The sequence below is a fragment of the Bicyclus anynana genome, chromosome 18, assembly GCF_947172395.1.
Source record: "Bicyclus anynana chromosome 18, ilBicAnyn1.1, whole genome shotgun sequence".
NCBI classification, from domain to species: domain Eukaryota; kingdom Metazoa; phylum Arthropoda; class Insecta; order Lepidoptera; family Nymphalidae; genus Bicyclus; species Bicyclus anynana.
The window spans coordinates 8,419,714-8,434,147 of NC_069100.1; the positions used below are offsets into that span (position 1 = coordinate 8,419,714).

Here is a 14,434-nt window from a genome sequence, read left to right on the forward strand (position 1 = left end):
TAATTAAAACACGACACTGGATTGGCACCGCCTTCAAACTGATCAGAAGGTAGCACTTTTTAGTTTAGGTTTTTTTGTTACACATTTTAGTTTAGGTTATATTTTATGTTATTTTATGAATTTTTTTATTAAAATTTTTATTTTTTTTTATTTTTAGTGTTTAAATTATTTTCTTATGATTAGTACCCAAGTCCTACAATCCCAATTTTGAAAATACTACCTTTTACCTTACTTTTACTACCTTTTTACTTACCTTTACAAAATTTCGCTCGCCCTTTATCCACATGTAATATGAATATCCAAAAACACGCAAAAGTTATCATAATCAATGAGGAGTTTCTTAGCTGTCCTCCGTCTTCATCACCAGACCCCTAATGCAGTCACAACCCATATGGGTGGAAGGTCTCATCAATACAAATGAATCAAGCCCAAACACAAGGTAACTGCTGTAAATCGTTTACGAGTTCCATCGTCTGTGTTTTGGCTTCATCATCAGATCAAGCCTAGACCTTCAATAAAACTGTAGGGCTTTAAAATACCTAATGTATAAACTAACAATCGCACTAGCCGTTTCTACGATTTTTGAAAGTTCCCCCGTTTTCTCCAGGATTCCATTAACGGATCCTGATATGAAAAAAATGAGACCACCCTGGAAGTATACCCTTTCAAACAAAAAGGAATTTTCAAAATCGGTCCACAATATTAAAAAGACGGAATTACCGCTGGACATACATAAAAGAAAAACATACGTCCTGTCATCAACCCATATTCGGCTCACTGCTGAGCTCGAGTCTCCTCTCAGAATGAGAGGGCTTAGGCCAATAGTCCACCACGCTGGCCCAATGCGGATTGGCAGACTTCACACACGCAGAGAATTAAGATAATTCTCTGGTATGCAGGTTTCCTCACGATGTTTTCCTTCACCGATTGAGACACGTGATATTTAATTTCTTAAAATGCACACAACTGAAAAGTTGGAGGTGCATGCCCCGACCGGATTCGAACCCACACCCTCCGGAATCTGAGGCAGTGGTCATATCCACTGGGCTATCACGGCTCTCAAAACATACGTACATCCTTCTTTTTGGAAGTCGGTTAAAAATGCTAAAGTAGTCCGAACTAGGCCTAATATATATAACTAACACGACGCAATCAGAAAAAAAGGAACGGCTGATTTTATAGTCTGTCTGTTCTGTCAGCTGGTAAGTTTGTCAAAATTCAAAAATGACATCTTTTACTGCAAATTGCTATGTTTTGACTTTTGCCAACTAGGCGAAACCTGTCAATGGCAAAATAATGCCAGTTTATTTACTGTTTACATCAGTATTTCTATAATATTTATACGCCAATCGTTCTTCTGTGATATGTGGTCCTGATTTCATGTTTAAAAAATGTCGTGGCTTAATCTGAACCAGAGTTTAAATAGCCTGAAAGGGCAGATTACCAATTTTGCTACAGAAGTGTTATCTGAAGGTGTTAGTCCAGATAACGAAGCAGGATCTTCTGGAGAGCTATCTTCAGTAAAGGAGCTTGAAGAGAAGTGCAGTAACCAAGAGTCTGAGGTCAGTTTTGAGTGTAAAAACTTGGTGTAAAAGTATCATTGTAATATCGGTTTTGACAGCTGATTGAAGGTTATGTTTTTCTAATTATTCAATCAATTTTCTAACAGCGGTTACTTCTTTAATAGCCTATTGGCTGTTCAATATACTTTAATAGACATTTTATTGTGTCCAGAAGCTTAATATACCCAGCATCAATTTTTAATTTTAAAACTCGCATAAAAGACTGAATGTATAAACTTAAACATAAGAAAACAAGTTTAATATCTCAATTTACTAAAACCTAGAGCGCTAAACATAATTAAAAGTGATTAGGAAGTAATAAATCTTATATGTAGAGGAGATATGTTTCTGATAAGATAATAGTGTAAACATCAAATCTTATATTATGATTTAGCAATAATACAGTTTATTTTTGGCTTCTTCTATACTTACAATTAAATACGAAAATAACATACTAACCATCTTTTGTTAGTCATATGTGCATCAATCTCCTATTAAAAAGTGGATGCACAATGAGCAAACAAAAAACATCTCCACTCAATGAGTGCCAAACACAACTTCTTGGCACTCAATTCAAGTAGTCGCATTTGCAAATTCAACCTTAAATCAATCAACCTCAATCCTTAAGGTTGAATTTGCTCTGAATTTTGAATTTTATTAAACATTGGACCATATTTAAAGGCCTTTAGGTATAATTTTCTTTACCAATAATTCTAAAACTGTCAAAGCAATATTGGCCAGTTTTCAAGTGAAATTTTCTACATGATTGTGCATCCTTTAATTATAAGAGGTCAATGCATATGTGTCATACTGACGTGAAATAAAAAAAAAATTGTTGTGGTTTCTATTATAAACATCTAAGTATATATAAATTCAAGTGTTCTAAATATCCTTTGAAAGTATTGATATCAACTACCAATGTGACCTACCTAGGCCTACTGATATCAGTTTAATGCTTTCTGTTTGCCATTTTATATAGACTGAAGGACCGATCACACAGATCTAACAAGGCAACAGAAGGGGTTTTTATGCTTATGAGCTATTATGGGATATTTCATCATCATGACAATGAAGTCGGGGACGTCCGCTCGTTCTAAAATAATTAAAAGCCTTTATTCAGAGTTCATGTGATTGTCCCATAGGACAAAGGCCTCCTCTAAGCTTCTCCTCAATTCTCGATCCCTTGCAGATTTTTCACAGTTGCCCCCTGCCTGTTGTTTCCAGTTCCACCAAATAATATTGGAGTGTTTTAGGACAAAATTGCTAAATCAGAATAAATCAAAACAAACAATTACTGAAGTAATTAATCTCTTATTTTAATTTATTATAAAACAAGGCTAAAACTCACGTGATACAACGTCAGAGTATGCCCGACTAGTTTAAAACCCATATAGGACCCTTAGTCATGACTTGGTTCTTGCAAAGTGGCATACTGCAACATTGTATCACGTGAGTTTTAGTAGTGTTTCATTATAAGTTAATATGAATAACACTCACAATAGTTTTAATTCTAAAATAATCTCTTATTCATTTATTTACACTTTTTCTTATTTTTTTTACAATGTTTAAAAAATACAAAATACTAGTATTCAGGTTGACTGTCTAAATAGGTGTATGTTGCCCCGCAGTATACACTATGTACCTCTCAATACTCATGCCTGGAAAGTGAGAAATGCGCACAAAAACCATTCATTTTCATTCATTCATCCAATTTTACTGCCCATATTTTTTTCATACCGGGCTTTATATATGAAAAATCGATTCTTAAGGAGTAAACTCCAAAAACTTCAACCCCTTTTTTAACTCTTTCAGGATAGAAGTTTGAGAAATCTTGAATGACATTATTTTTGATATTGTTTTGGTAGTACACGTACCAATTTTTACAAATGTAACTTTGAAACTGCAGGACTTTCGAAACCTATTTCACTCCTTTAATTTCTGTGACGTTTCTGTGACGATTGAGTGACGTGTGTTCAAGTAGTAATAATAAGCTTTATTTTTCTCATTTAGATAGTACTTATCAATATCTTAAAACTATTCTAACTAATCTGTATATTTATCTCAATAATTAATTATGTTATGTACTAGTTAATAATGGGCCCCTTCGGGTATAAGCCTCCTCCATCTTTTTCCATTTGTCCCTTTCTTTTTTGAGTTCCATCCAACCTTGGTCAGCCACTGCGGTAATATCGTCTACCCACCTTCCTATAGACTTTCCTTTTACCAAGTGGACCTTTCCAATAGGTAATTTTCAAGGGAAATTACACTGTGTTCAAGTAGTGCCAAGTTTAATTTGAATTTATTTAGTAGTTCCAGCGTGACGCGGTCAACATAAAATTCAGACACAAACAATAAAACATATATATTATTGGCTTCAGTATTGATTATATTATAATGCCCTCCCCACTAAAATTTTCAAAATATCTTCAATGTACAGAATTTGACCTGTTCATATTAGATAGATAGATTAGAAAGTAGTAAGTTTCAATAGACAACATTTGTTTTAGGATTTCATAACACCCTTTAATAAAACCCAATGATAAACAACCCATATTTTGCTAATAATAATATAAATAAATATTTGTATCTAGGTGCTGTCACCCCCGCATATTGTTATCGAAAATTAGGGGGGTTGACAAAAAGTCCTTCAATGAGTAAATATATTTTTTTTTTTTTTTTCAATTTATTTTGTACCAATATTAGTAACACACAAAAGTAAAAAGAAAAACAGTGGACAAGGAAACACTTATCTCTATAAGAGATCTCTGCCAGTGACCCTTGGCAGTGGGAGAGATTTTATAATATTGTCAGGATGTGACGTTTTATATGAATTAAAAAAAGTAATATTTGATTTGCAAGGACAGAACATAAAACACTTTAGCTGAGCTTTTTCTTCTCGAGATACTTACGTCGGTACGCATCATCTCATCTCATCACAAACTTGCCTTTTACCACTTTAGTATCACAAATCAGGAGATCCGCAGATGAACCAAAGTCACTGACATAGCTTTAGCTGAAGTTGCAATGGGCAGGCCACATAGTTTGAAGAGCCGATGGACGTTGCGGTCCCAAGGTGCTAGATTAGCGACTCCGCATCCGAAATTGCAGTATTGGACGACCTCTAATTAGATGGACCGAAGACATTAAACGGGTTGCAGGTAGCCGCTGGATGCTGGCGGCTCGAGACCGTTGTGCTTGGAAGTCCATGCAAGAGGTCTATGTCCAGCAGTGGACGACTATCGGCTGATAATAATGTCATAGAGAGACGAATATCTTAGCATTCCATGGATTCACCGTGCGGGTGCCGGGTCCATCGCGTGGTAGAGAGAAAAAGTCCGAGCAGCGTCCTGAACTTGTGACGATCGATCAACACACCCCGTTCTCTGCTCGTGTTGTTCTCCCTGCCTAGCCAAATTTGGTAAAATCCTATTAGAGCAGTTTTGGATACTCGTTCTAATATAGAACTACTTGCACTTCTAAAGAGGTCAAGGTCTTTAAGCAAGTTATAGAGAGATTTTGCTGGTAATCCTCCCGCACCTACTTCTACGGCGTACAGACTAACTACATAGCCATTTTTAATTATTTCATTTGTTAGGTCATGGAAAGACAAAAATCATCGTATTTTGGAAGTCGGTTACAAATAGTTCATAACGTCACTAGCCGCCCGCTGCAGGTTTCAATCCCAAAGCTAATTCCGTTATCTCAGTATCACTGTGCAAACAGAGATACCCTATCTACCCCGCGCCAACGGACATTTCGAGTTACAGGCATTTTACTGGTACACTGTACTCACGACCAACTGGGGTTATTACCTACCTCGCTTTATCATCGTAATGACGCGGTGATAGAGACTTCGGCTTTCTATCGAAACGTCGGTGATTCGATCCTGGGGAGTAATTTCGCTGTTTTACACACGTCGATGAACTTTTCGCCTATGACACATTTGATCCAATTTTTTTTTAAATATTCGCCATATGTTTTTTTTTCTTTTTTAAATATGACCAATATTCCCGTTCCCCTCCAACTAGTCGGGAAAGACTGTATTAGAAGTGGGTACAACAGTAGACCAACGGGACGGGGATCGAACCACCACCCTCGGTGACGAGTCCGACCGCTCTTACCGTAGACCTATTGAGGCTTCTACTAAATTTGAGCTTTATAGGATTCTAAAATTAAAATATAACTAACTAGCAGACGCCGCGCGGTTTCACCCGCGTGGTTCCCGTTTCCGTAGGAATACGGGTATAAAATGAAGCGTATAGTACTCAATGATAGTGTAGCTTCCCAACAGTGGAAGAATTTTTCAAATCGGTTAAGTAGGTCCAGAGCCTATACAAAACATACAAACATACAATCAAATCTTTCCTCTTTATAATATTAGTATCAATAGTAAACGGAGCAACGAAGTTGCCATGGAAGTTGGTTCTAACTTGGATGTTACAGCGCTAAAACTTTACAGAACGCCTGGGGCAAGTACTTCGTCATTGTATAATTGCTAAAAGTTTGCCAGATTATCCTCTGGAAGAAAAGGAAATTCTCTAAAAAAAAGATACCGGTCAACTTGAGAACCTCCTCCTTTTTGAAGTCGGTTAAAAAAAGAGTCCCAACTTTCGTCGACTACCTACGAATCATTAGATTTTTATTAGCTTCAAAACCTGCAAAAATGGGCCTACCACTTTATTGAGAGAGTTGTTTAATAAGTTATACAATACACAGACAAACACTTAATATATTTATTAGCTGGTATAAAATATATAGTCATTTAGATGAACCAAATCGCCAGGTAGCTAGAAATTGTCGCCAAAATTATCTATACTTATAATAAATCTGTAGAGAGGTCAATTCTGTACATGAAATATATTTCCAAAATAACTATCAGGGGGTGATTAGTGATCGATACTGATGCCAAAAATGCAATCAGTAAAATTTTTGTCTGTCTGTCTGTCTGTCTGTCTGTCTGTCTGTCTGTCTGTCTGTCTGTATGTTCTTTATAGAAACAAAAACTACTGGACGGATTTTAACGAAACTTGGTACAATTATTCTACATACTCCTGGGCAGGTTATAGTATACTTTTCATTACGCTACCATCAATAGGAGCAGAGCAGTGAAAAGAAATGTTGAGAAAACGGGAGAAGTTACTCAATTTTTTAAGCTTCCGTCGCGTGTACAGCCCTAATGGTTAAAGCTATATAGAAATCATGTATGACGGAAATGTTCTCCTTAAAATTATCTATAAAAACACAACAGCATATATATGTCTATCTTTTATGGTTGACTCACAATAACACGTGTAACTCCCGATAGCTTAGAAGTTCGGAGCTTTCTAATTATATTTGTCTACTCTTATGTTTATAACACTCATCAGTCATCCCTAATAAGAAAGTTAACATTATTACCTATTCAATAAAAAGAGAAAAATCATAAAAATCATAAAAATAGGTAAAGAAACACCAAAGTTATACATGAAATACGCTAAGCCATCGCGCGTGAATACTATAGTATGCGCATTATCATCTGAGTCGTCCGGTCATAAAAGTCAAAAAAGATAGGAATGTGCAGCGCGCCTACCTGCGCACCCTAATTATCGATAAACGGCTACCTGCGCACGTGCTAATGATGAGTCAATAATGATTTGGACGATTCTGATTGGTCGGTTTCTAATGTAATTGCATTGCGTATTTTTTTTGCTATAAATGTGTTTACTGCAATTAAATAAATACATTCATGTGTTACTCGTTGCGCACTATGGATACTAATATATAATAAATTTGGCAGAAGACGAAGATTCTGATGATGAAGACTCAGATGAAGATTAATTTTATTTAGTTAATAATTATATAATATGAAATATGTATTATATTAAATCAAATATTGTTAATTTTTTTAATTTTGTGAACAAGATACGATAATAAACTTTACTTATCGATAATATGTCTTTCATTGTTACACCCTTCACTAGACGGCTCCATAAGACCCATAAGTGCAAGCGAGATAGATATAGAGAAATGATTTATGGCCCTAAGACTCAGTTGTTAATGCTATTAGTATAATTCATGCTTTAAGGATTATTTTTGTTACCGCGGTTAACGGTTGCCGCGCTCGACGGGACTCGCGGTGGGAGGAATAAATAAAGTGCAGCCTTAATGAGTAGGGTAGGGGTATGTTAGGGTAGGGTAGGGGTAGGGTAGGGGTAGTGTAGGGTAGAGGTAGTGCAGGGGTAGGGTAGAGTAGGGTAGGGGTAGGGTAGTGGTAGGGTAGGGGTAGGGTTGGGATCGGGTAGGGTAGGATAGGGGTTCCTAGGGGGGGATAGTTAGTTGAAAGTTTACAACGACTTTCACGCGGACGAAGTCGCGGGCGTCCGCTAGTTTAGCATAAACTAGCGATTTACTTTGAATTTGGGAGCTTGAATTAGAATCACAGATTATATCTTGTGATACATTGACGAATAGCGTAGACAAAGGACGGGAGCATTGTCCTGGAAGATAAAAAATGTGCCAAGTGTGATTCGGATTCGCGCATTAATCATTTAGAACCGACCGGGCTCAAATCCGAAAGGTCCTGGGTTCCGATCCCCACCCCCTGAACTATCCACTCATAGTAAAATAATAATAACATTACAGGGTGCTCGGGAGTTTTTCTCATAACTTCAAAGTATTGACGAATCTACTTAAAGGAGCCGAACTGCATATTATCTAATATATCTTTAACTAAAAAATAAAAACTTTTATGTTTTCATACAAAGTAATGCAAATAATTCCGACTATCCATATAACACACGCATTTTATTTACCCTTGCATTTTAAAATACGTAAAACTTGGCTACGTCATAATTATAAGGATGCGTCTAAGGGACACAATTTAAGATCAATTTACAAAAGAAATACTTTTTACTCCGAAAATATTAATTTTAGAACCCCATAGAATTTTTTAATTAATGTTCCTTATAGAATATAACTTGAAAGAGTTATGGGAAATACTCCTGAGCACTCTATATAAAAGCGACAGGCCAATCATCACGAAATATCGAATACCTTGACGTCCAAAGATGAAATTTGCCATTTTTATAGTTAGTTGACGACCGCTAAGAACGGATTGCGACAGGGTCGGATTAAAGAGGTCTAAACGCAGACTATGTCGAGGGCGCTTAGTTTTACAAGAAATGGGAATATTAGACATGCTTAAAAATACTGATAATGTTGATGATAAAAAACACCCTTGTGTCCAGAGCCTCTAGCGCAATACTGTTGGTCTGTCCGTGTATTCTAACTATGGCGCGACAAGAAAATTGTTTCGAAAACCCCTTACATTCCTGTCTAGTAGCAGCCCTTAATATATCTATACTAATATTATAAAGAGTATAGTTTGTGGTGTTGTTGGTGAGTCTCTGGATCTACTGAACCAATTTTAATCTTTTATCACTAGAAAGCCACGTTATTTGTGAATGTCATATGATATACTAGCGGACGCCAGCTACTTCTTCCGCGTGAAAATTTATGTAAACGTTCAAACCCTATACCTATTTATATTTACGCATGTTATATATATAACACCACCCTGCCAAATTTCAAGTTTCTAGCATAAAAAAAATAAGAACTTTCATACAAACTTACGAGATTCTTTAACCTCTTTAATCCGGCCCTCTCGCAAAATCCGTTATTAGCGGATACCTACTAACTAGACTACCTCCTTCCAAATTTCATCTTTGTGTATCAAGCGGTTTTTGAAGTTTCTTGATGAATGACCCTTCGCAGTTATATATTAAGATTTTATCCTCGTATTCTCACGGGAACTGAAACTACGCGGGTGAAACCGTATTTTAGTCTGTATAAAAATACACTCCAATTAACACAATTTAGTCCTCCTTTGTTTGAAGTCGGTTAAAATAGACCATTGATCAATGACACCGAAATAAATCGATTATCATAAAAAAACACAAACTCGTGGACGGTGGGCTTTTGAATTTCAAATCTGGAATGGAATATATGGATTTAAATTTGGAATCGATTTAAATGCGAACCGCCAATAGGTCAAAGTGGAATGTATTCGCATAATGTCTGTTCTTTTCTTTGTTTGCTGTTCTTTGTCTTCTGCTTAGATTTAGAGGGTTCTAATGAGTGAATGAGAGGGTTGAATGGTCTTAGTTTTCATCACAGAAAAATATTAAAAAAATACAAATATTAGACAGGTTAAGTAAACAAATTAAAATAATCAAACGGTCAAGGAAAAACATGGTGAGGAAACCTGCATACCTAAAAATTTTTTTAATTCTCTACGTGTGGGCAAGCGCGGTGGACTGTTAGCCTATGAGACTCCATCTCATTCTGAGAGGAGTCTCGTGCTCAATAGTGAGCCGAATATGGGTCGTTAATGATGATGATGAATAAGTAGATACTTTGTGGCGACCCTGCACCCTGAAACTTGATATTATGTAGATAAATAATATTAAAAAATACATAATATTAAATTTTATTTTTTAACCGGTCAAGCTTCGCTTTGACTCATTACCCACCCCTATTCTACTCCAACCCTACCCTGATCTTAGGAGTCTCGTATGTACGAGTAATTCAAATTGAAAAATTGTTTTTATTTCGTGTAGGATATTCCATTTATCAAGGATGGTTACGCTCATGTATGATGGATTTGTTCCTAAAAACGCGAACGAATTCGCAATTGTTCGCTAGTATTGTTTATTTAAGTAATAAGTATGTATTTTTTATCATTTCAGATTGCAGCGTTGAAGAAATTAAACGATGAATTACAAGCCACTTTGCAATCTGAGGTATGTGATTTTACTTTTCGCCAACTCTTATTTTTTGTTCATCAGCCTATTTTAAGGCCTACTACAGGTTTAGGCCTCCTTGCTGGAGAGGTGATATGAAGCTTTGGCCCACCTCCACCATCAGATCATCATCATCATTCTCCAATGCATTTCTGGTAGGCGGCTGATGAGTTTTGATTCTGTAACGAAAACTTTCAGATGTAAATGATAATGAACGAGATTGAAGGTCTAAAAAAAAGATTCCGTCGAATTGATAACCTCCTTCTTTTTTTGAAGTCGGTTTATAACTGTGATAATATATATAATAATGTGAACTGCTAATATATATAATACCAATATAAAATATAGCCTATAGAAATCGGATTAGTAGTTCCGAAGATTACCCCTTACAAAGAATGTTACAAACTTACAAACTTTACCTCTTTATAATATTAATATAGATATAGAAGTATACATTTTGATTTCTCTAAAGTTCCTGAAATAATTTATTAGTTTTATTTTAGACAACAGGCAGGTTAGTAATTACCTACTAAATTAAATAGTAGTTTTAAACGATAATTATACAAATTAGTAATTAAGGAGACTAGAATTTTAAATGACGTGTGGGTGGCCCAAAGTAATGTCACTCCTAATAAATTAACTTTAATTTTAAGTTCTTGGACTTTTTTAACTTGACGTTTCAAAGGTGCTTGTAAACTAAGCCTAATTGAAATAAAAGAATGTTGACTTTGACTTTTATTTAAAGTTATCTGTGATCTAGGTATTTAAATTAAGCAGTCTTGTCACTATTTGGTGACGAAAATTATCGACATACAGAATAAGATAAGCCTCATCTCCAATAGGGGATCTGGAGCTTTTTTTTATATTGGTTAAGCTCGCACTTGACCGTGATCTCACCTGATGGTAAGTGTTGATATGGCCTAAGGTGGAACGCGCTTGCCTAAAAGATGCCTATTCATTCATATGTTTAGATCCACCACGCCACTTTAATACTGTTGAACGAGTTTATTCACATCTATACTAATATTATAAAGCTGAAGAGTTTGTTTGTTTGTTTGTTTGGTTGAACGCTCTAATCTTAGAAACTACTGGTCCGATTTGAAAAATTCTTTCAGTGTTAGATAGCCCATTTATCGAGGAAGATTATAGGCTATATATTATCCTTATAGGCTATATATTATGTTGAAGGTGTTAGTGTGATAATGCAGATTAAGCAATTAGCCCAAACGTTGGAGCAGTGAGGTGGATCTAAGTTCCATGTAACTAAGTTTTTTTCATATAGGTATATGGAATAATCCCGCGCTTGACCACGGTGTCACTTGATGGTAAGTGTAGATGTGGCCTAAGAACGCGCTTGTCTAGAAGATGCTTATTCACTCTCATCTTAAAGACGCCCAGGTTGCAAGAAGGAAACTCTAATTCGAGAGAGAGTTCCATACACTAGTCATGCGTATAAGAAACGAAGAAGTAAATCGCTTCGTACGTGTTCTAGGTACGTTGATATAGGGATGGAAACCTACCCGGTATCTAATTGTAGTGCGCTGGTAAAAATGTGACGGTGGTACGAGCTCAAATTGCTCCAAGTAGTTAGTCAATCAGGATATAGGTCCTCATTCGCACGAGAGTTTTTTTAACGGACGTTAAAAAGCGTTCAAAAAATATAGCATGAAGTTAAACGAAGGTCTATTTCCAACGCCCACAATTTAAAATGCAACACAACAATACAGCAAAAAGAGACGTGTTTTAAAAACGCTGTCGTGGTAAAATAATATACTTGGGAATGCATTTGTTGTAATTGAAAGCTTATTTGACGTGCGTTAAAAAAGCTCTCGAGCGAATGAGGTCTTAATGACAAGGAATGTAACCGACTACTTATAATACTTCTCAAAGCATGGTGGATGTAAGACCAGCTACTTCACAATTACGGGCTGCTACAGAAAATTTTTCAGAATAAAGAAATCCCCAATATTCTTATACAGTCCCACCTCAAACCCAGGACTATCTGTAGCCGGACATCCTCATTACTGGACCTAAACACGAATTGAACAAGATTATTTTTTATAAGTTAACCCTTGTATTCTCACCTGATATTAAGTGATGATGCAATCTAAGATGGAAGCGGGTTAACTTGTTAGAAGAAGGGTGAATGTTCAAACCCTTTTCGGTTTCTACATGACATCGACGCCTTTGCCGATAGGGTGGTAACTAGGCCACGGCCGATACCTCCCACCAGCTAGACCTGGACCAATTAAGAGAACCTCAATCGGCCTAGCCGAGGATCTAACCCAGGATCTCCGTCTTGTAAATTCCGAATACCACTGCGCCACGGAGGTCATAATTATACGAACGAAGTCGCAGGCAACTTATCTATCCGAATAATAATTTTTACTAAAAAAACCGGGACAGGAAATACTAAATATTAATGAGTTCAAACTATTATGTTAATATTGTGAAATAGTTAAAAGTAACTTCGTATTGATTGGTATCGGATACCTTTTGAAAATGTACGTCTTTTGAAAAGGTATAGTGTTTTTGTATAATTTAGTTTCTTTAGTCGATAAAATCTGGGGAGCTGATGAATAGTTGTGTCAAAGATCATATTCAATGTGTAACGCGTGTTTGACAATAGATATTTAATAAACTATTATATTTATTTAAATTTTTTATCATAAATAGGTATCTTGGTAACAAAGCTCATCCGGTGACTTATTTGACCTATTTGCTATCATGCTAATTTCTTGTGCTAAATACAATCGCAGTGTTTGCGTCTAAAGCAGAGGTTCTCAAACATTCTTCTTATAGACTTTTGAAATTTCCCATTTCCCAAAATTGGGCAAAAGAAAATAAAAAAAAAATGATGTCTAATTATGGAAATTTGCCTTGCGGCTCAAATCCAACGAAAATAATCACAAAATTATAATTTTTCGAAAAAAAAAGTATAATACATTAAACTATAATTATATAATAGTAGACGCCCGCGACTTCGTCCGCAAGTCGATGTAAAATTTCAACCCAACTATTTTTTTTACCCTTACCCTACCCTCAATTATAATAAGTATTCCCACGGAACGGGAACTATGTAGGTGAAACCGAGCTGCGTCTGCTAGCTATTAATATATCGAAAATAATAACTTTTGACTAAAAAACCAAACAAAAAGAAAAAACCGGCCAAGTGCGTGTCGAGCCACGCGCAGTGTAACAAATTTTGTGCCGGCTAACAAATATTGCGTTATTTTAGTAGGCATTGATGTTAGCTATCATCCTGTAGAGTAAGTACTGTGTATATTTACGGGACAGCCTGTATATTCTACTCTCGTGAATTTTTCACTTATCCATAAACAACCGTTTAGCCGGTAGAGGGTTGGGACACTAAACTAACAAAAATTAGCTCTTAAAAACTTAATTTTTTACAAACGGATCCCTTAATCGAAATATGTTGCTAGAAGACCCATCACAACTTTCAAAGAAACCCCATACTATGAAATAAACGAGTAAAAAAAAATCAACCCCACTACATTTGGTACCCTAAAAAAATATTTTTCAAGATTTTATTGTACGAGTTTATTCACTATACTAATATCATAAAGCTGAAGAGTTTGTTTGTTTGTTTGGTTGAAAGCCCTAATCTTAGAAACTACTGGTCTGATTTGAAAAATTCTTTTAGTGTTAGATAGCCCATTTATTGAGGAAGGCTATAGGCTATATATTATCCCCGTATTCCTACGGGACCTGGAACCACGAGGGTAAAACCGCGCGGCGTCAGCTAGTTTTTAATATACCTACTCATGCTAATTTATAGCTTTCTAGTATTAATAGCCTGCGCTTAACCGCGGACAGACGGACGGACGGACAGACCGACGGATATGGCGAAACTATAAGGGTTATAACTACGGAACCCTAAAAAAAACTGCAATTTCTCAAAAATTGCTGATGTTTTTATGAATACAGTATTTTTTTAGAGCACAGCAGTGCAACACATTCATCTCGATCTAAAAACGAACCCAGGACCTTTTTTGAAAACCACAGCTTTAGCAACTGCGCCAGTGGTCGACAAAGCTTTTTCATATAGTAAAGTTTTAATATGTAGTAAAC

The 14,434-nt window shown here is 36.0% G+C and overlaps 1 protein-coding gene across 1 annotated transcript in view; it reads left to right on the plus strand.

Moving 5' to 3' along the window:
• Nucleotides 1-1,248: 1,248 nt before the first annotated feature.
• Nucleotides 1,249-14,434, plus strand: part of LOC112055658 (thyroid receptor-interacting protein 11) — a 74,931-nt gene continuing 61,745 nt past the window's right edge. The window contains exons 1-2 of the mRNA XM_052886899.1: nt 1,249-1,562; nt 10,289-10,342. Coding sequence (XP_052742859.1) covers nt 1,392-1,562; nt 10,289-10,342 — 225 coding nt within the window. The 5' untranslated portion in view covers nt 1,249-1,391. The remainder of the gene's footprint in view (nt 1,563-10,288; nt 10,343-14,434) is intronic.